The 22,500-nt window shown below is 43.4% G+C and overlaps 1 protein-coding gene across 2 annotated transcripts in view; it reads left to right on the top strand.

The window, feature by feature from the left end:
• Window positions 1-22,500, top strand: part of LOC116041780 (fibroblast growth factor receptor 1-A-like) — a 27,386-nt gene that overhangs the window by 4,481 nt on the left and 405 nt on the right. For both annotated transcript variants that reach the window (XR_004895041.1, XM_035991605.1), the window contains exons 4-15: window positions 1-165; window positions 3,267-3,411; window positions 5,634-5,824; window positions 7,002-7,147; window positions 11,371-11,492; window positions 11,666-11,776; window positions 14,268-14,458; window positions 15,972-16,094; window positions 18,575-18,645; window positions 19,349-19,486; window positions 20,167-20,272; window positions 22,400-22,500. The exon at window positions 1-165 is cut by the window's left edge and continues 26 nt beyond it; the exon at window positions 22,400-22,500 is cut by the window's right edge. Coding sequence is in view for 1 of the 2 variants with exons in the window: in XM_035991605.1 (XP_035847498.1) it covers window positions 1-165; window positions 3,267-3,411; window positions 5,634-5,824; window positions 7,002-7,147; window positions 11,371-11,492; window positions 11,666-11,776; window positions 14,268-14,458; window positions 15,972-16,094; window positions 18,575-18,645; window positions 19,349-19,486; window positions 20,167-20,272; window positions 22,400-22,483 (1,593 nt within the window). In the remaining variant the exon portion in view is untranslated. The remainder of the gene's footprint in view (window positions 166-3,266; window positions 3,412-5,633; window positions 5,825-7,001; window positions 7,148-11,370; window positions 11,493-11,665; window positions 11,777-14,267; window positions 14,459-15,971; window positions 16,095-18,574; window positions 18,646-19,348; window positions 19,487-20,166; window positions 20,273-22,399) is intronic.

Here is a 22,500-nt window from a genome sequence, read left to right as displayed (position 1 = left end):
CAGGCCGGTCTGCCGGCCAATCAGACGGCGGTCATCGGCCACGACGTGAAGTTTGTGTGTCGGGTGTTCAGCGACCCGCAGCCGCACATCCAGTGGCTCAAACACATCACGGTTAACGGCAGCAGAGAGGCGCCGGACGGACACCCCTACGTCCTGGTTCTCAAGGTAACGGACGCACCGCACGCTACTTCAGATTCAGGCTGTTTAGACGGAAACGATCTGAAGAGAAAACGCAAAAGTGGCGTTGCGTTCTCGCTTTATAGTCCGCGTTTAGACGAGCGGAAAGTGTGTCTCCCTCTCCTCTCCTCTCTCCCTCTCCTCTCTCCCTCTCCTCTCTTCCTCTCCTCTCTCCCTCTCCTCTCTCCCTCTCCTCTCTCCCTCTCCTCTCTCCCTCTCCTCTCTCCCTCTCCTCTCTTCCTCTCCTCTCTCCCTCTCCTCTCTCCCTCTCCTCTCTCCCTCTCCTCTCTCCCTCTCCTCTCTTCCTCTCCTCTCTCCCTCTCCTCTCTCCCTCTCCTCTCTTCCTCTCCTCTCTCCCTCTCCTCTCTCCCTCTCCTCTCTTCCTCTCCTCTCCTCTCTCCCTCTCCTCTCTCCCTCTCCTCTCTTCCTCTCCTCTCCTCTCTCCCTCTCCTCTCTTCCTCTCCTCTCTCCCTCTCTTCCTCTCCTCTCTCCCTCTCCTCTCCTCTCTCCCTCTCCTCTCTTCCTCTCCTCTCTCCCTCTCCTCTCTTCCTCTCCTCTCTCCGTCTCCTCTCTTCCTCTCCTCTCTCCCTCTCCTCTCTCCCTCTCCTCTCTTCCTCTCCTCTCTCCCTCTCCTCTCTTCCTCTCCTCTCTCCGTCTCCTCTCCTCTCTCCCTCTCCTCTCTCCCTCTCCTCTCTTCCTCTCCTCTCTCCTCTCCTCTCCTCTCTCCCTCTCCTCTCTCCGTCTCCTCTCCTCTCTCCCTCTCCTCTCTCCCCTCTCCCTCTCCCTCTCCTCTCTCCCCTCTCCTCTCCTCCCCTCTCCTCTCTTCCTCTCCACTCTCCCTCTCCTCTCTTCCTCTCCTCTCTCCCTCTCCTCTCTTCCTCTCCTCTCTCCCTCTCCTCTCCTCTCTCCCTCTCCTCTCCTCTCTCCCTTTCCTCTCCTCTCTCCCTCTCCTCTCCTCTCTCCCTCTCCTCTCTTCCTCTCCTCTCTCCCTCTCTCCCTCTCCTCTCTCCCTCTCCTATCTCCCTCTCTCCCTCTCCTCTCTCCCTCTCCTCTCTTCCTCTCCTCTCCTCTCTCCCTCTCCTCTCTTCCTCTCCTCTCTCCCTCTCTTCCTCTCCTCTCTCCCTCTCCTCTCCTCTCTCCGTCTCCTCTCCTCTCTCCCTCTCCTCTCTTCCTCTCCTCTCTCCGTCTCCTCTCTCCGTCTCCTCTCCTCTCTCCCTCTCCTCTCTTCCTCTCCTCTCTCCCTCTCCTCTCTTCCTCTCCTCTCTCCCTCTCCTCTCTTCCTCTCCTCTCTTCCTCTCCCTCTCCTCTCTCCCTCTCCTCTCCTCCTCTCCTCTCTCCCTCTCTTCTCTTCCTCTCCTCTCTCCCTCTCCTCTCCTCCTCTCCTCTCTCCCCCTCCTCTCCTCTCTCCCTTTCCTCTCCTCTCTCCCTCTCCTCTCCTCTCTCCCTCTCCTCTCCTCTCTCCCTCTCCTCTCCTCCTCTCCTCTCTCCCTCTCCTCTCCTCTCTCCCTTTCCTCTCCTCTCTCCCTCTCCTCTCCTCTCTCCCTCTCCTCTCTTCCTCTCCTCTCTCCCTCTCTCCCTCTCCTCTCTCCCTCTCCTATCTCCCTCTCTCCCTCTCCTCTCTCCCTCTCCTATCTCCCTCTCCACTCTTCCTGTCCTCTCCTCTCTTCCTGTCCTCTCCACTCTCCCTCTCCTCCTCCTCTCTCCCTCTCCACTCTTCCTGTCCTCTCCTCTCTTCCTGTCCTCTCCTCTCTTCCTCTCCTCCTCCTCTCTCCCTCTCCTCCCTCCCTAGTAGCGCAAAGCGAACAACAAAAGCTGACAATGTTGTCTGGACAGACAAGGAGGTGGAGTTATATACGTGGCACACACACACACACACACACACACACACATATATAAGTTATATATATATTTATATATATATATATATATATATATATATATATAATACATACATACACACACACACACACACACACACACACACACACACACACACACACACACGACACACACACAAACAGACACACACACACACACTCGCACAGTGTGTTTTGACCCTTTAGACGGGAACGCGGCTGTGGAGCGTTTTTAAGCTTTCCACTCTGGAGGTGGTTTCACTTTTTTGCGTTTTTAAGCCCCAAAAATGCAACAGAGCTGCAACTAAGTTCTCTTCTCTTTTAGTTAACCAGATAATCAGATAATCACATTCAATAATTGCGTTATAAATGCAGTAGCTGTCGTTATAGCAAGAAAAGATGCTTTTTTCACTACAAAAGCGCCTTAGTCAACTTTGTCTTATTAAAAAAGACGCCAAGTGTGAACATAGCCTTAACGTGTAAATCAGTCCCTCCAGAAAAACGTAATTATGCGATAATCAGCCAAAGTCCTCATATTTATGCGGGGGGGGCGCATTTTTTCAAATACGCCGCACTTTCGCCACATAAATTGCCGATTTCTGCGCAAAATATGCGGGGTTTGCATGATTTCATAATCCCCGCATTTTCGTTGCAAAAAAGTCACATATATCTTAGCAGAAAGTTGAAAAATGTTGCGTTTACTTCACACAAGAGCAGCCATTTCCCCCTGTTGCCATGGGAACGTTATGAAGTGACGTAATTACGCCACATGAACATCATCGAAAAGCTGCAAACCCCGCGATGAAGCCGCGATGAAACTGCAGTTTTTGTAAGTTCCCGCAATTTCATCGCATAAAATTGCATAAATATCCCGCATATTCCATCGCATTTTTTAAGAAAACGTGCCGCATAATCAAGGATTTTAGCCCCCAACAATCACAAAAAAACTCTGGAAGGACTGGTAAAGTAACTAGTAACTAAAGCTGTAACAGATGACTGTAGTGGAGTAACTAAAGTAACTAGTAACTAAAGCTGGAACAGATGAATGTAGTAAAAAGTCCAATATTTCTCTCTGAAATGTAGCGGAGTAGAAGTAGAAAGTGGCATGAAAAGACAAGACTCAAGTAAAGTACAAGTACCTCAACATTTGGTACTGAAGTACAGTACTGGAGTACATGTACTTAGTTACATTCCCACCGCTGCTTACGTCACATTTCGATCCTTTTCTTTCAGACGGCGGGTTTGAACACGACGGATAAAGAGATGGAGGTCCTGACGCTGAGGAACGTGAGCGTGAACGATGCCGGAGAGTACACGTGCCTGGCGGGGAACTCCATCGGCGTCTCTCATCACTCTGCGTGGCTCACCGTGGTCGACGGTACGTCACCGTCCTCACAAACCCCAGTTCATCTGCACAAAGGATCCATAATGTTGATTTGACCGATGTATGTGCTGGTCTGAGGGCCCTATTTTAACGGTCTGAGCGCACGGCGTGAAGCGCCTGGCGCAGGTGCGTTTAGGGCGTGACCAAAATCCACTTTTGCTAGTTTGACGGTGGTAAAAAGGGTCCGCGTGCCGGGTGCATGGTCCTAAAGGGTTGTACTTAGTGTCTTCATTAATCAGAGGGGTGTTTTGGGCGTAACATGCAATCAACCAATCAGAGATCATCTCCCATTCCCTTTAAAAGCCAGGCGCGTTTGGACCTTGGAGCATTGCTGTTATGATGGAGGATTTGCACCGTAATATTTGTATTTGTAATCTTCTGCATGTGTGTGTGCTGCTGTGCGTCCCTGTGTGTGTAACAAGCATAGTGTGCGTGCGCTGTGCACGAGCCTAGGAGCATTTTACTAATGCTCTGTTAAAATAACAATGAAATGCTGCGTTACTGACTTTAGACCAGGTTTTTGTTGGTCAATGGTGCCATCACTTCCCGCTGCCTCAAGATAGCAATACTCCCAGAATGCACCTGAACACACCTCCCTGTAAGACCAGCACGCCCAGAATGCACCTGAACACACCTCCCTGTAAGACCAGCACGCCCATGGGCGCAAAGATGGGCGCAGGTGCATTTGCTGTTTAAACGACGCGGGCGCTGGACGGGAAACTGACAACTGCGTCGGTCTTAAACTAGCGAAGACACTTGGGTCAGGCTTTGCGCTGCGCTGGGTGCAAGTTAGGGCCCTCAAAGTTTATATTTGACTTTTTATGTCCTTGACGTTCCACTTCTGGGATTGCTCCATTGCCAACGGAAATTCCACTGGATGTGCGTCCCCTTCCTCTGTCTCTGTGTTGGCGTTCTAACCTCCGGTGGATTTGTGAGGACTATGGTTAACTGCTCCTCAGATCTCTGCAGGGTAAATCCAGACAGCTAGCTAGACTATCTGTCCAATCTGAGTTTTCTGTTGCACGACTAAAACTACTTTTGAACGTACATACGTTCCACCAAAACAAGTTCCTTCCTGAGACTATTTAGCAGAGGCACCGTGGCTCCGTCCGGAGCTTAGTACCACCCAAGACGATTGTGATTGGTTTAAAGAGATGCCAATAACCCAGAGCACGTTGTTCTCCCGTCCCAGAATGCTGTGTGGACTAGACAGACCTTCCTCTGCAGCGCTGTGGAGGAAGGTCTGTTTGTAATAGTTTGTTTTTGTCAGGTATAATGTCTCAGAAGTATTCAGCTACATATACACAGATGCCGTGGTTGGAGAACTGTGTAGGAATGGTCGGGATGCAATCCAGCCAACTTTCTTTATCCGTTAGGAACTTCATTTGTGCAGAACATCACGGACGATTCACGCTACTTTAGTGTCCCATGTGAAGCCGTTTCCACACTTTTTTTTAACCCTTGTGTTGTCTTCCCGTCCACCGTGCAACTTTTTGTTTTTCTGGGTCAAAATGTGAGCGTTTTGGACGTCTTTTTCGACACTTTTGTTGCTCCTCCACCGATGTTTTTGTCACTTTTGACGTTTTTTGTGTGTCATTTTCCCCACGTTTTTGAAGCTTTTCCTTACATTTCTGTCACTTTTTTCAACGTTCTTTTATAAAAAGAATACATAAATAAATAAATGTAATGCTATGAAATTGAATACAACTTGTGAAGAGCGTTGTAGGGAGCCATCCACGTTATTTCTTTTGAAAATTTGGTTGAAAGAAACCAAAATTTTTGATAAAGAAACTTTTTGAAAATTGGTCAAATTTGACCAATTTTTTTGACTTTTTTTTTTTTTGCCCGACCCGAACCTGACCCTCATTTCTAAATATCTGTCCGAACCCGCCCCGGCTTGGTTCGGGTATCCATGCCTTACTACATGGGCGTCGGCTCTACCAACTGAGCTAACCGGGCGCTCCTACGATTTGATTTATATGGTACAGGTCAACAGTGTCATTCCCTGGGTCTGAATATTTTGAGACAAAAAAGTCATAATAAATTCAGAATTTAAAAGAAAATGTCCCCGTTTCGGATTGTCACGTATACAACAAAATATGTTTGAAAAAAGAAACGCAATGTGGACCCTATTTTCCCATGTTTTTTGGGTGTTTTAGTGACTGGTTAGTTCCCTACATTCCATAACAACCGCGGTGCTCTCTGTCGTGTCCCAGACCTGCCGCCCGCCCCGCTGCCCTCCCAGACCTACCTGGAGATCTTCATCTACTGCCTCGGCTTTTTCATCGTCGTCATCCTCACCGCCACAGCCGTCGTCTGCCGGCTCTGCTGCGCGCCGAAGAAGAGCGACTTCAGCGGCCAGCTGGCCGTGCAGAAACTGGCAAAGAGCCTTCCTCTGAGGAGACAGGTAACCTAGAGATTATCCCTCTGAGGAGACAGGTAACCTAGAGATTATCCCTCTGAGGAGACAGGTAACCCAGAGATTATCCCTCTGAGGAGACAGGTAACCTAGAGATTATCCCTCTGAGGAGACAGGTAACCTAGAGATTATCCCTCTGAGGAGACAGGTAACCTAGAGATTATCCCTCTGAGGAGACAGGTAACCTAGAGATTATCCCTCTGAGGAGACAGGTAACCTAGAGATTATCCCTTTGAGGAGACAGGTAACCCACACATTATCCCTCTGAGGAGACAGGTAACCTAGAGATTATCCCTCTGAGGAGACAGGTGACCCTAAAGATTACGATGTGAACAACAATTTTTGAAAACGGTCCAGTATTGAGCGACAACGCTGTAACCGTCAGCTGTGAATACTTTTAGTTTAACATGAAACAGCCCTAAAATCATCATCGCCTAACCCCACCAGACTTCATGTAAATAATCAGTACTTTTAGCGTGTATAGAGCCAGCATATTTCCACCAGACTCCATGTAAATAATCAGGACTTTTAGCGTGTATAGAGCAAGCATATTTCCACCAGACTTCATGTAAATAATCAGAACTTTTAGCATGTATAGAGCCATCATATCTCCACATGTAAATGGGTGAATTAAGGGTTTATTTCAACCAAACCAGAGTGGTGATTGTTGGAACAGTGGAAAGATGAACCAAGATGGCTTTTGATAGTTTTATTTAGTTTCTGTTCACTTTGAATGAAGTGTGTTTTACGATGATAAAAGTCCTGATTATTTACATGGAGTCTGGTGGAGTTTGGTGATGGTGATTTCGGCGCTGTTTCCTGTTAAACTAAAAGGATCTTACTCTTTAACTAAAAGGTCTATCTCTGTAGGGATCCTTTCATAATGTTGTCAGACACTTAGAATAATAATCTGAGTCTGTCAGCAGCAACAACAGAACTTTTAGTGGATAGCGGATGGTAAATTAAAGGCGCCCAATTGCCCAACAACTTACATTGCAGCTTGTTTATGTCTTGCTTAACACTGGACTACTTTCACAGATTGTTGTTCCCATCAGTCACAAAAAACAATGAAGTTACCTTTTTAGGGGACAGAACCACAGATAGGGAGCTCGTTGGTACTGTTGCGTGACGCTGACCCAGCCTCTTGGCCTCCTCCCCTCTGCAGGTGTCCGTGGAGTCGGCGTCCTCCCTGCAGTCCGGGATGTGTCTGATGCGCCAGTCTCGCCTGTCCAGCGCCGCCACCACCATCCTGACCGGCGTGTCGGAGTATGAACTTCCCTTCGATCCCGCATGGGAGCTTCCTCGTGACCGGTACGGCACCCTGTCTCTCCGCATCTCACCACCTTCATTCACTCGCTGTTAGAACAACAGCAACAGGGCTTGATACGAGGTCAAACATTATACACAGGAGGTTAGAGGCCAAGAAACGACTTCTAAAGATACCACCTCTTTTAAAGGAGAATTCCGGTCAATTTCAGCACGTAGCTCTGTTGTTTGTTGTCACGTAGTGCTGTCAGTAGCGAGAAAAATTAAAATAATCGGTGCTGCCTACAACGAGTTACTGTACGTCCACACCGCCGCCGACTTGATCTTCTAAAGATACAGGAAGTCATTCATTTTCAATGGAAGCTGCTTCTCTCAGCTGCAAGGAGCGGAAAATCTGTCGGCGTCACGTTTTGAGCGACCAGAGCGTCAATCAGAAAGTTGAAAGTAGGTCAACTTTATGGTAATGAGCTATGACGCGGTTCAGCGGCAACCAATCAGAATATAGACGTCCTTCACGCTGGCTGATTCCAGAGAAACATACGATGTAAACTTTGGTTCCTACCAAAACATTAGTTCAGAGAAAAAGGAGGAGAAGCTCATCATGGCCGTTGCTGGGTTCCCTATCATTTATGATATTTGCGTATAGGGACCAGTTAACGTTACCTGCCGGTCACATGGTCTCTAAACAGTCCGCTCACGGTGAAGTCCTGCACGGATCAACAGCTGGCGGCTGCTCGCTCTGCCTGCACGCTGCTGCGGTTCAGCGGCTAACGAGCGAGCTAACTGCTAACAGACACCGCTGCGACCAACAACCAATACACATTCTGTCATCATATATGTAATTTATAAAAGGTTTCTAGTGTCAGTGTATTGGCCGTGCAGTGGCTGCTTGATCTTTTTCCATGATGAACATAGAATGCTGCTACGTCAGAGCGGCCAAAGCCTCAAACAGCTTCCCCGGACTTTCTGACAAGTGACCTCGACCGGGCGGCCAGAGCTTCTTTGCAGCTCAAGTCGGCGGCGGTGTGGACGTACAGTTATGCTACTGCTTTCGCACCCATGCGGCTGAAACAGGGGCAGTTTTTAAACGTGCTTTTAGCCTCTTAACATGTTCCAGATGGCATTAGAAGAGCCTACCCATGTGCAGTGATTCCTTCCGAGGGAACACAGTGAATCTGACTGCAGGAGATGTGAAAGAAATGCATAAAAGTTGTGCTAATCCAGCTCTGTTTAGTTCAGGTGTTGAGACGGCAAGACGAGTGCTTAGGGACCGTCTACAAACTACAACACTGAAAAGAGATACAACAAAAATATTTATTAATTTAATGACTAAATAAGGTAGTGTCTCCAAACTTACCTCAATTATAACTTGTCTCCTGCTAGTTGTACTACAGCACTTACTTTTAAAAATAAGTATATGCCTATTTTTGAAAATATGTTTGCATCTCTTTTCAGTGTTGTAGTTTGTAGACGGTCCCTAAGCACTCGTCTTGCCGTCGCAACACCTGAACTAAACAGAGCTGGATTAACACAACTTTTATGCATTTCTTTCACATCTCCTGCAGTCAGATTCACTGTGTTCCCTCGGAAGGAATCACTGCACATGGGTAGGCTCTTCTGATGCCATCTGGAACATGTTAAGAGGCTAAAAGCACGTTTAAAAACTGCCCCGTTTCAGCCGCATGGGTGCGAAAGCTAGCAGTAGCATAACTCGTTGTAGGTAACACCGATTATTTTCATTTTTCTCGCTACTGACAGCACTACATGACAACAAACAACTGAGCTATGTTCTACTAGTATCGACCGGAATTCTGCTTTAAGTTACACTGGTTACACTCAGCAGCAGGGAAATTAAATGAAATAAAAAAAATAATCAATGAAATAATCAATGAAATAGTCTTAAAAGTCTTAACAGTCATTGTTGATTGGTGACCTTTTTGAGTGAAGTCTGGACGGGCACAAATTGCCGATTTCCGCGCAAAATATGCGGGGCTTGCATGATTTCATAATCCCCGCATTTTCGTTGCAAAAAAGTCACATATATCTTAGCAGAAAGTTGAAAAATGTTGCGTTTACTTCACACAAGAGCAGCCGTTTTCCCCTGTTGCCATGGGAACGTTATGAAGTGACGTAATTACGCGACGTGAACATCATCGAAAAGCTGCAAACCCCGCGATGAAGCCACGATGAAACCGCAGTTTTTGCAAGTTCCCGCAATTTCATCGCATAAAATTGCATAAATATCCCGCATATTCCATCGCATTTTTTAAGAAAACGTGCCGCATAATCAAGGATTTTTGCCCACAACAATCACAAAAAAAACTCCACATTTTTCTGGAAGGACTGTTCAACGCAGTGCTCTAAGCAATTCAAATGTTTTTTTTAAAAAAACGCCCAAAACGTTGAAAAAGGCGACTGAAGGCGTTGAAAGCCTCGAAAACAGCAGAATATAGATTCATACGTTTTGGAAACAAACTGGAAAAGTTATGGAATTTAAAAAAAATGCAAATTCCAGGTCTGGAAAAGTTTTGGAAACATTAAAAGATCCAGAAAGTTTTGGAAAAGTCATGGATTTTTTTTTTTGACACAGCATAATAATAAGTGATTAATAAATGTATTTCACGTCGTCCTAACCTCACCGTTATATTCGGGGTGACTCCCTCTATGAACCACATACATTATCATTCATTGTATTGTTAAACCTCTGAGGGTAAACTTTAACACAGGTTTTTATTCTTATTGTATAATGTCGACTGACATTTTCAGGAATACATAGTCATGGAAATTTGCCAAAAAGTCATGAAAAAGTCATTGGAAAAAGTCATGAAAAAAAGTCATAGGGACTTAGGGACCGTCTACAAACTACAACACTGAAAAGAGATACAACAAAAATATTTATTAATTTAATGACTAAATAAGGTAGTGTCTCCAAACTTACCTCAATTATAACTTGTCTCCTGCTAGTTGTACTACAGCACTTACTTTTAAAAATAAGTATATGCCTATTTTTGAAAATATGTTTGCATCTCTTTTCAGTGTTGTAGTTTGTAGACGGTCCCTAAGCACTCGTCTTGCCGTCGCAACACCTGAACTAAACAGAGCTGGATTAACACAACTTTTATGCATTTCTTTCACATCTCCTGCAGTCAGATTCACTGTGTTCCCTCGGAAGGAATCACTGCACATGGGTAGGCTCTTCTAATGCCATCTGGAACATGTTAAGAGGCTAAAAGCACGTTTAAAAACTGCCCCGTTTCAGCCGCATGGGTGCGAAAGCTAGCAGTAGCATAACTCGTTGTAGGTAACACCGATTATTTTCATTTTTCTCGCTACTGACAGCACTACATGACAACAAACAACTGAGCTATGTTCTACTAGTATCGACCGGAATTCTGCTTTAAGTTACACTGGTTACACTCAGCAGCAGGGAAATTAAATGAAATAAAAAAAATAATCAATGAAATAATCAATGAAATAGTCTTAAAAGTCTTAACAGTCATTGTTGATTGGTGACCTTTTTGAGTGAAGTCTGGACGGGCACAAACGGAGAGAAAAAAAGTTGAATATTGTGACTTTATTTTTACTCAAAATAAGTGAGAAAAAAAGTTGAACATTTTGAAAGAAAAAGTTGAATATTTTGAGAAAAATTATTTGTTTCTGATGTGTTGGCAAACTGTTTCTGCTGTGTGTGTGTGTGTGTGTGTGTGTGTGTGTGTGTTTCTGATGTGTGTGTTTCTGACGTGTGTGTGTCTGACGTGTGTGTGTGTTTCTGACGTGTGTGTGACGTGTTTCTGACGTGTTTCTGACATGTGTTTCTGACGTGTGTGTGTGACGTGTTTCTGACGTGTGTGTGTGCTTCTGACGTGTGTGTGTGTGCTTCTGACGTGTGTGTGTGACGTGTTTCTGACGTGTGTGTGTGCTTCTGACGTGTGTGTGTGTGTGTGATGTGTTTCTGACGTGTGTGTGTGACGTGTTTCTGACGTGTGTGTGTGCTTCTGACGTGTGTGTGTGTGTGTGTGTGTTTCTGACATGTGTGTGTTTCTGACGTGTGTGTGTGTGTGTGTGTGTGTGTGTGTTTCTGACGTGTGTGTGTGTGTGTGTGTGTGTGTGTGTGTTGTGTGTGTGTGTGTGTGTGTGTGTTTCTGACGTGTGTGTGTGTGTGTGTGTGTGTGTGTGTGTGTGTGTGTGTGTGTGTGTGTGTGTGTGTGTGTGTGTGTGTGTGTGTGTGTGTGTGTGTGTGTGTGTGTGTGTGCTGCGTCCCGTCCCAGGCTGACTCTGGGGAAGCCTCTCGGCGAGGGATGTTTCGGGCAGGTGGTTCTGGCCGAGGCCGTCGGCGTCGACAGAAACAAACCCACGCGCCTCACCAAGGTGGCGGTGAAGATGCTGAAAGGTGAGAGCTGCTTCCTGTCACCTCATTCTCGCCTGAAAAAAAGTATTATACAAAATATTTATTGTCGAGCGACAATCACATTGACAAAAGAGACAACAACTATAGTATACTCATATACAACTGTACTGTAGCGTACTCAGGCTTGAACCTCTTGTTGTTGTTGTTGTGTGCAGCGGACGCCACGGAGAAGGACCTGTCCGACCTGATCTCTGAGATGGAAATGATGAAGATGATCGGCAAACACAAGAACATCATCAACCTGCTGGGAGCGTGCACGCAGGACGGTGAGTGTGCACGTAGCGCTGTTTCAACCAAAATGCCTCCAAAAAAACATGCATAAATGCCGATTTCCGCGCAAAATATGCGGGGCTTGCATGATTTCATAATCCCCGCATTTTCGTTGCAAAAAAGTCACACATATCTTAGCAGAAAGTTGAAAAATGTTGCGTTTACTTCACACAAGAGCAGCCGTTTTCCCCTGTTGCCATGGGAACGTTATGAAGTGACGTAATTACGCGACGTGAACATCATCGAAAAGCTGCAAACCCCGCGATGAAGCCACGATGAAACCGCAGTTTTTGCAAGTTCCCGCAATTTCATCGCATAAAATTGCATAAATATCCCGCATATTCCATCGCATTTTTTAAGAAAACGTGCCGCATAATCAAGGATTTTTGCCCGCAACAATCACAAAAAAAACTCCACATTTTTCTGGAAGGACTGTTCAACGCAGTGCTCTAAGCAATTCAAATGTTTTTTTTAAAAAAACGCCCAAAACGTTGAAAAAGGCGACTGAAGGCGTTGAAAGCCTCGAAAACAGCAGAATATAGATTCATACGTTTTGGAAACAAACTGGAAAAGTTATGGAATTTAAAAAAAATGCAAATTCCAGGTCTGGAAAAGTTTTGGAAACATTAAAAGATCCAGAAAGTTTTGGAAAAGTCATGGATTTTTTTTTTTGACACAGCATAATAATAAGTGATTAATAAATGTATTTCACGTCGTCCTAACCTCACCGTTATATTCGGGGTGACTCCCTCTATGAACCACATACATTATCATTCATTGTATTGTTAAACCTCTGAGGGTAAACTTTAACACAGGTTTTTATTCTTATTGTATAATGTCGACTGACATTTTCAGGAATACATAGTCATGGAAATTTGCCAAAAAGTCATGAAAAAGTCATTGGAAAAAGTCATGAAAAAAAGTCATAAAAAGTCATAAAAAGTCATTAAAAAAGTAATTAAAAAAGTCATTAAAAAAAGTCATTAAAAAAAGTCATTAAAAAAGTCATTAAAAAAAGTCATTAAAAATTCATTTAAAAAAGTCATTAAAAAAGTCATTAAAAAAGTCATTTAAAAAAGTAATTAAAAAAGTCATTAAAAAAGTCATTAAAAAAGTCATTTAAAAAAAGTCATTAAAAAAGTCATAAAAAGTCATTAAGAAAGTCATGAAAAAGTCATGGAAAAGTCATGAAAAAGTAATTGAAAAAGCCATGGAAAAGTCATTAAAAAAGTCATAAAGTAATTGAAAAAGTCATAAAAAAAGTCATTAAAAAAGTCATGGAAAAGTCATAAAAAAGTCATTAAAAAAGTCATGAAAAAGTCATTAAAAAAGTAATTGAAAAAGCCATGGAAAAGTCATAAAAAGTCATTAAAAAAGTAATTGAAAAAGCCATGGAAAAGTCATAAGAAGTCATTAAAAAAGTAATTGAAAAAGTCATAAAAAAGTCATGGAAAAGTCATAAAGTCATTAAAAAAAGTCATTAAAAAAGTAATTGAAAAAGTCATAAAGTCATTAAAAAAGTCATTAAAAAAAGTCATGGAAAAGTCATGAAAAAGTCATAAAAGTCATTAAAAAAGTCATGGAAAAGTCATGGAAAAGTCATGAAAAAGTATTTGAAAAAGCCATGGAAAAGTCATGAAAAAGTCATAAAGTCATTAAAAAAGCCATGGAAAAGTCATAAAAAAGTCATTAAAAAAGTCATGGAAAAGTCATGAAAAAAGTCATGGAAAAGTCATAAAAAAGTCATAAAGTCATTGAAAAAGCCATGGAAAAGTCATAAAAAAAGTCATAAAAAAGCCATGGAAAAGTCATAAAAAAGTCATAAAGTCATTGAAAAAGCCATGGAAAAGTCATAAAAAAAGTCATAAAAAGCCATGGAAAAGTCATAAAAAAAGTCATAAAAAAGTCATGAAAAAGTCATAAAAAAGTCATGAAAAAGTAATTGAAAAAGCCATGGAAAAGTCATGAAAAAGTCATAAAGTCATTAAAAAAGCCATGGAAAAGTCATAAAAAAAAGTCATAAAAAAGCCATGGAAAAGTCATAAAAAAGTCATAAAGTCATTGAAAAAGCCATGGAAAAGTCATAAAAAAAGTCATAAAAAAGCCATGGAAAAGTCATAAAAAAAAGTCATAAAAAAGTCATGAAAAAGTCATAAAAAAGTCATGAAAAAGTAATTGAAAAAGCCATGGAAAAGTCATGAAAAAGTCATAAAGTCATTAAAAAAGCCATGGAAAAGTAATAAAAAAAGTCATGAAAAAGTCATAAAAAGTCATAAAAAAGTATTTGAAAAAGTCATAAAAAAGTCATAAAGTCATCAAAGTCATGGAAAAGTAATTAAAAAAGTAATTGAAAAAGTCATTAAAAATCATGGAAAAGTATTTGTTAAAATGCGTGTGAACCCTGGTTTAAAGACAGGTGTGTGTGTGTGTGTGTGTGTGTGTGTGTGTGTGTGTGTGTGTGTGTGTGTGTGTGTGTGTCTCGGCCAGGCCCTCTGTACGTGGTGGTGGAGTACGCCTCGCAGGGGAACCTGAGGGAGTATCTGCGTGCTCGGCGGCCGGTTGGGCTGGAGTACTGGAGCGGATCCAGGCAGGTGTCCCTGGGCAGTTTGGAGACCAGGGAGCTGGTGTCCGCTGCGTACCAGGTGGCCAGAGGGATGGCCTACCTCGCCTCAAAGAAGGTTCGTAGCTGTCACCTGAAGGTCCGATTGGATTCTGCTGCACTCTGGATATTGTTATGTACGGTGTCAATGCAAAGAGTAACTTCCTTTTTTTTTTTTTTTACCCTGGACCCTATTCTCCCATGTTTTTGTGTCTACGTGACTGATGGGAACAACAATCTTTGAAATTGGTCCAGTATACAGGCTGCAATGTTACGTTAAACATTCAGTCAGCGTCCACTAAAAGTTCTGTTGTTGCCGCTGACAGACTCAGATTATTATTCTAAGTGTCTGACAACATTATGAAAGGATCCCTACAGAGATAGACCTTTTAGTTAAAGAGTAAGATCCTTTTAGTTTAACAGGAAACCGCCCCGAAATCACTATCACCAAACTACACCAGACTCCATGTAAATAATCAGGACTTTTAACATCGTAAAACACACTTCATTCAAAGTCGACAGAAACTAAATAAAACTATCAAAAGCCGTCTTGGTTCATCTTTCCACTGTTCCAACAATCACCACTCTGGTTTGGTTGAAATAAACCCTTAATTCACCCATTTACATGTGGAGATATGCTGGTTCTATACACGCTAAAAGTCCTGATTATTTACATGGAGTCTGGTGGAAATATGCTGGCTCTATACACGCTAAAAATCCTGATTATTTACATGGAGTCTGGTGGAAATATGCTGGCTCTATACACGCTAAAAGTCCTGATTATTTACATGGAGTCTGGTGGAGATATGCTGGCTCTATACACACTAAAAATCCTGATTATTTACATGGAGTCTGGTGGAAATATGGTGGCTCTATACACGCTAAAAGTCCAGATTATTTACATGGAGTCTGGTGGAAATATGGTGGCTCTATACACACTAAAAGTCCTGATTATTTACATGGAGTCTGGTGGAAATATGGTGGCTCTATACACACTAAAAGTCCTGATTATTTACATGGAGTCTGGTGGAAATAGGCTGGCTCTATACACGCTAAAAGTCCTGATTATTTACATGGAGTCTGGTGGAAATATGGTGGCTCTATACACGCTAAAAGTCCTGATTATTTACATGGAGTCTGGTGGAAATATGGTGGCTCTATACACACTAAAAGTCCTGATTATTTACATGGAGTCTGGTGGAAATAGGCTGGCTCTATACACACTAAAAGTCCTGATTATTTACATGGAGTCTGGTGGAGTTTGGTGATGGTGATTTCAGGGCTGTTAAACAAAAAGGATCTTACTCTTTAACTAAAAGGTCTATCTCTGTAGGGATCCATCCCATAATGTTGTCAGACACGTAGAATAATAATCTGGTTTTTGAAATAAAATGTCATATTTGTTAGTAGCAGAAAAAAAGTAATATTTCTGTATACAATTGTTAATATTCAAGCCCTCAAAAGACTGTTTCTCAGAGTTTAGCTTCTTGCTCTAAACACAACTGTGTGTGTGTGTGTGTGTGTGTGTGTGTGTGTGTGTGTGTGTGTGTGTGTGTGTGTGTGTGTGTGTGTGTGTGTGTTTCTCCTCTCAGTGTATTCACAGAGACCTGGCAGCCAGGAACGTGTTGGTCACTGAAGACAACGTGATGAAGATCGCCGACTTCGGTCTGGCCCGAGACGTCCACCACATCGACTACTACAAGAAGACAACTAACGTGAGACTCGGTTAACGTTTTTTTGGGGGGGTCAAGTGACCAGGTCAGACTTCTTCAAATCTAGTCCAGACCTGATTTTTTTTCAAATCAGATTCAGACCACTTCCATACCAGTCCTTCCAGAAAAATGCAGAGTTTTTTTGTGATTGTTTTGGGCAAAAATCCTTGATTATGCGGCACGTTTTCTTAAAAAATGCGATGGAAAATGCGGGATATTTATGCAATTTTATGCAATGAAATTGCGGGAACTTGCAAAAATTGCGATTTCATCATGGCTTCATCGCGGGGTTTGCAGCTTTTCGATGATGTTCACGTCGCGTAATTACGTCACTTCATATTTTGCACGGAAATCGGCAATTTATGCGGCGAAAGTGCGGCGTATTTGAAAAAATGCGGCCCCGCATAAATATGCAGACTTTGGCTGATTATGCGTTGAATTATGAGATCGCATAATCACGTTTTTCTGGAGGGACTGGCATATGTGGTCCTGAATCAGACCCAGATCTGATTTCCATTCAATGCGGCCACAGTGTGAACAACCGAGGCGGATTTGATGCCACTTTTACGTCAATCTACATCGACATTTGTCACAATGATGCTCCGTCGGGAGTTAGTCCTGCACACAGACAGTAGAATTAAAAACTCGACTAGGCATCCACATTAGAGCCATCACCTCCCGTTAGCATCCCATTGACTTCCACTCATTTTGACGTCACTTTGACAGAGAATAACTTTACATCTGAAGAGTTTAAAGACTCTATTTGTCCGTTGTTTATTTCTAAAGAAACACGACAATGTATAAAAGGCTCCATTACCTTGTAGCTCACGTTATGGCTCCGTAGCAGACGTTTTTATAAAAATAGGCTAACGATTGGGTCATAACCACGAGACTTACTGTCTCATAGTAGAGGAATTACCGTATAGTACAGGAGAAGCTCTCAGGCAGTTTGGACTTCCATTAGCTGTTTAAGTTTAATTACTAATGTTAACTATCATTTTAGTGATCAATAATTAGCCTGTGTCTATGTTATCTCCTTACATATACCTACGCTCTCCGTCTCTGCTAGATTGGGAATGATTGAGATTTCTCTTGGCACAGCTACCAGAAGACTTCCAACTTTCAGACAGGTTGCTCACGTCACATCTACGTCTTCAAGCTCAGTTGGAGGCTGCTCAGTAACGCTCAGCCATCACCGGGAAAGATCTTCTAATATCCTTCACTGGTCTCCGTCCAGAGACACGGGATCTGATGGTCCAGTTTATATATACGGTCTATGAGGACACCCCCGTCTGTCGCTTTCACGTCACCTTTTGGTATCGCCTTGGCTCACTGGGAACCTCGACGGAGGTGGTACTAAAAAAAGTACCTGTTGGCAGGTAGCAGGGACTTTTTTTCATAATGGAAAACCTAAAAAGGCGAGTAGAGGCGAGTCCAGCGGGTACCATGTAATGGAAAAACGCCAATACAGGCTTAAATGAACTGACAACATGAGTAATGCGACTTACAGTTCTTAAGGACGCACACACGCAATCTCAACTGGCTAGTTCTCCTCTGTGCTATTCTCCGACATGCACTCTTAACAATCACTGCTGATAGACGGCCTTTTGTACAGCCCTGTTTCTGATACCGTGGCGGCAGAAATGTTGCCGTGGCGGGCCGCCACTACAAAATCAACATAGAGGAAAGACTGGGTTAATAGACTGAGTATCAGTGTCTGTCAGGATGATTTTGGTTCTTACTAGAGATGCACCGATAGACCGGCCGGTGACCGGAATTGGCCGGTTTTCACGTGCTCGGCCATGACCGGCGACCAGCAGGTCAGTCTGACATATGGTGATTTCATGCCGGTCAACGCTCCAATTAACTGACAACATAAGTTATACCAGTTACAGTTCTCAAGGACGCACGCACACACGGACGCCACAGCACGGACGCCACAGCACGGACGCCACAGCACGCTCTCTTTTCCTTTCTCTCAACTTCTCTGCCGTGTGTCGGCGCTATTCTCCCACATGTAGGAACCTGGTGAATTAACCTGCAACATGTCAGCTGTTTGGGAATTCTTCAGCGTGTGTGCAGAAGATAACAAGTTTGCAATATGCAACACCTGCAAGGAGAAAGTAGGGCGTGGAGGGACGACACCAAAAACCTAAATCACATTTCTTTAGTTGATATTGATGTGAAAAGAAGGAAATGGTTCTAACATTGCTCTTTAGATGTGTGTGAATGTCCCACACCAGGAGTAATTCATATAGTTCTATTTTATAGTGATCCATTATCTGTTCAACACATGTTCTATTAAAGAAAAGATAGGAAATACATATTTGTGTGTGCTGTAAAGTGGTTAGAAAAAATGGAATCGGTATCAGCTGGTCTAACTCAAAGAAAATCAGAATTCGTAATCGGCCTAGAAAGTTGTAATCTGTGCATCTCTAGTTCTTATATTTTGTGTTCTGACGGATATTTGAATGTTCCTCCAGGGCCGTCTGCCGGTGAAGTGGATGGCACCAGAAGCCTTATTTGACCGCATCTACACGCACCAAAGTGACGTGTGAGTTTCCCCCTTTAAAGACTTGTTCTGCGTGTGTTCTTGTTTGAACGGTTGTTGCAATACGACGGTCTCGTGTGAGTATTAAGGAGCAGAAGTCACAACGACAGATATATATATATATATATATATATATATATAAAACAGAGAAAAGCATCAAATCATCACATCTTCATTATCAGTTAATCATCTGAGTATTTTCTCCATTCATTGATTTGTCTATAAAATGTCAGAAGTTATTTTTAAAGCCAATTACAGACATTAATTACATTAATTGAAGTCCAAAACTCAAAGATTTTCAGTTTACACACACACACACACACATATATATATATAAATTTTAATATAAATACATTTTAATAACAGAGAAAAGCATCAAATCATCACAGAACAAGAAGCTGGAACAAGCAAACGGACAAAAATGACAGAAAGAAAGATAGAAAATAGTACATTTTGTGCAGCAAGAAAATGTGGTCCGGCAGCTTTTTACAAAATGTAAATTTAAACTAAAGAAACCCTGAATTCCATCCAACAATGTGGTTGAAATAAAAGTGAAATGATGACGATTCCTCTCTCTCTCTCTCTCTCTCTCTCTCTCTCTCTCTCTCTGTCTCCCTCTCTCTCTTTCTCTCTCTCTCTCTCTCTCTCTCTCTCTGTCTCTCTCTCTCTCTGTCTCTCTCTGTCACTCTCTCTGTCTCTGTCTCAGGTGGTCGTTTGGAGTCTTGCTGTGGGAGATTTTTACCCTCGGCGGTTCTCCGTACCCTGGAGTCCCCGTAGAGGAACTCTTCAAGCTGCTGAAGGAGGGTCACCGCATGGAGAAGCCCTCGGCATGCACTCAGGAGCTGTGAGTATACACACACTCCTCGCAAACACACCACACACACACACACACGCACACACACTCCCCGCAAACACATGCACGCACGCACGGACAGACAGACAGACAGACAGACAGACACGCACAGAGACACATGCACGGACAGACACGCATGCACACACAGACACATACAGACACACGTACATACACACACGCACGCACACACACACAGACACATGTACATACACACACACATAAGACACATGTACATACACAGACACACGTACACATACACACACACACATAAGACACACGTACACACACACACACACACACACACACAGCCCGTTTTGGTTTGAAAACTCCGGTGGTTGCTTTGTAGTCCAGATGGGCAGAGGTTGTTTCTTGGTGTACAGAGGAAAAAATAGGAGGGGACCCAGAACGGATCCCTGAGGGACCCCAGTAGTGAGGCTACAACGTTGTAATGGATTGTTAAATTGTATCTTAACATGTATCTTTACTTTTGAAAAAAAGGGGTGGTCATTAAGGAAGGTTTCCACTTGAAAATCAAGTTTAAAAAATCCCTCAGTAATTCAGTCTGTGAGAGAACAGCGAACATTTGCATAACCAACCTTATGTCTGAATGAGAAACGGATAAATGAAGCCAGAAATGTTCCGTGTCTGACCGCTGGTTTGTGTTTTATCAGGTACCTGATGATGAGAGACTGCTGGAACGCCGTCCCGTCTCGCAGGCCGACGTTTCTGCAGCTAGTTGAAGATTTAGACCGCACGCTTTCTCTCATGGCGAACCAGGTAATGTGTCCTTCTGCTTCTGGAAAATAGGGACAAATATGAATCAGAAATCAGCATATTCTCACATAGACACACCATTCAAACTGTTAAATGTTTAGCTTAAAATCGCTGTCACCAAACCCACCAGACTCCATGTAAATAAACAGGACTTTTAGCGTGTGTAGAGCCAGCATATTTCCACATGTAAATGGGTGAATTAAGGGTTTATTTCAACCAAACCAGAGTGGTGATTGTTGGAACAGTGGAAAGATGAACCAAGACGGCTTTTGATAGTTTGATTTAGTTTCTGTCCACTTTAAATTAAGTGTGTTTTTGCGATGATGAAAGTAGTGATTATTTGAATGGAGTCTGGTGTAGTTTGGTGATGGTGATTTCGGGGCTGTTTCATGTTAAACTAAAAGGATCTTACTCTTAACTAAAAGCTCTATCTCTGTAGGGATCCTTTCATAATGTTGGCAGACACTGAGTCTGTCAGCGGCAAAAAACAGCACTTTTAGTGGACGCTAACGTTACATTGCAGCTTGTTTCTCACTTAATACTGGACCAATTTCAAAGATTGTTGTTCCCTTCAGTCAGAAAAATACTCTCAAACTCTACTCTAAAGTACCCCTAGGGGCACACATACCCCCTGCAGTACTCTCATGTACCACCTACAGTACTCTCACGTACACCTAGGGGCACACATACCCCCTGCAGTACTCTCACGTACTGCCTGCAGTACTCTTAAGTATCCCTAGGGGCACACATACCCCCTGCAGTACTCTCACGTACTCCCTGCAGTACTCTTAAGTATCCCTAGGGGCACACATACCCCCTGCATTACTCTCACGTACCACTAGGGGCACACATACCCCATGCAGTACTCTCAGGTACCCCCTGCAGTACTCTTACGTACCCCTAAGGGCACACATACCCCCTGCAGTACTCTCACGTACCCCCTGCAGTACTCTCACGTACCCCTAGGGGTAGGTGTGGGAATCACCAGAGGCCTCACGATACGATATCATCACAATACTTATGTCACGATACAATATTATTGCGATTTAAAACATATTGCGATATATTGCAATTTATTTCCTTTTTTCCAACTTCAAATTTTCTAGCAGCTACCTACTGTTGACGTTAGCTAGTGGCTACCTAACGTTGATGTTACCTAGCAGCTACCTAACGTTGATGTTAGCTAGCAGCTACCTACCATTGACGTTGCTAGGGTACTACGTGATGTACTAGCAGCTACCAACGTTGATGTTAGCTAGCAGCTACCTACTGTTGACGTTAGCTAGTGGCTACCTAACGTTGATGTTACCTAGCAGCTACCTAACGTTGATGTTAGCTAGCAGCTACCTACCATTGACGTTAGCTAGTGGCTACCTAACGTTGATGTTACCTAGCAGCTACCTAACGTTGATGTTAGCTAGCAGCTACCTACCATTGACGTTAGCTAGTGGCTACCTAACGTTGACGTTAGCTAGTGGCTACCTAACGTTGATGTTAGCTAGCAGCTACCTACTGTTGACGTTAGCTAGTGGCTACCTAACGTTGATGTTAGCTAGCAGCTACCTAACGTTGATGTTAGCTAGCAGCAACCTACCGTTGATGTTAGCTAGCAGCAACCTACCGTTGATGTTAGCTAGTGGCTACCTAACGTTGACGTTAGCTAGTGCTAGCTGATACTAGCGATCTCTAGTCAGCGACATATTTTGGGCCTCATTTAATAAACAACACCTGTAGTAGTACACAATCGTATGTGTATTGTTTGGATTACAATGTGCAGAATTACTTTACGTTGTCTATTTATGTCTATTTATTTCTATTTCTCACCGTTAACCACCGGCATCTGTACAGCATCAACAGGGGTCGCCATTGTTATTTATGTGTGTGTGACGTCAAAAACTGTAACTGGGAGTTCAACCATCTGGTACGAGTTCACGGGTAGTAGTTACAGGTTTGACTGCCGTTCACTTTCACTTTCACGGCAGAAGATTGTGAAAACATGAGTTACAGGTTGCCTGGAACGCAGCATTAGTTTCACTGCTACGTGTGTGTGTGTGTGTGTGTGTGTGTGTGTGTGTGTGTGTGTGTGTGTGTGTGTGTACTGTGGGAGATCTAATGGTTGTGTCTCTGCAGGAGTACCTGGACCTGGCCGCCCCTCTGGTCCAGTATTCTACTGTCAGCTCCCCCGTCTCGGATCATTCCGGTAACTCCACATAAGCGTCCTGGGACTTTTT

Source organism: Sander lucioperca, chromosome 14 (assembly GCF_008315115.2).
Source record: "Sander lucioperca isolate FBNREF2018 chromosome 14, SLUC_FBN_1.2, whole genome shotgun sequence".
NCBI lineage: Eukaryota > Metazoa > Chordata > Actinopteri > Perciformes > Percidae > Sander > Sander lucioperca.
Note: the sequence above shows the minus strand (reverse complement) of the source record. Positions and strands in the feature narration are given on the sequence as shown.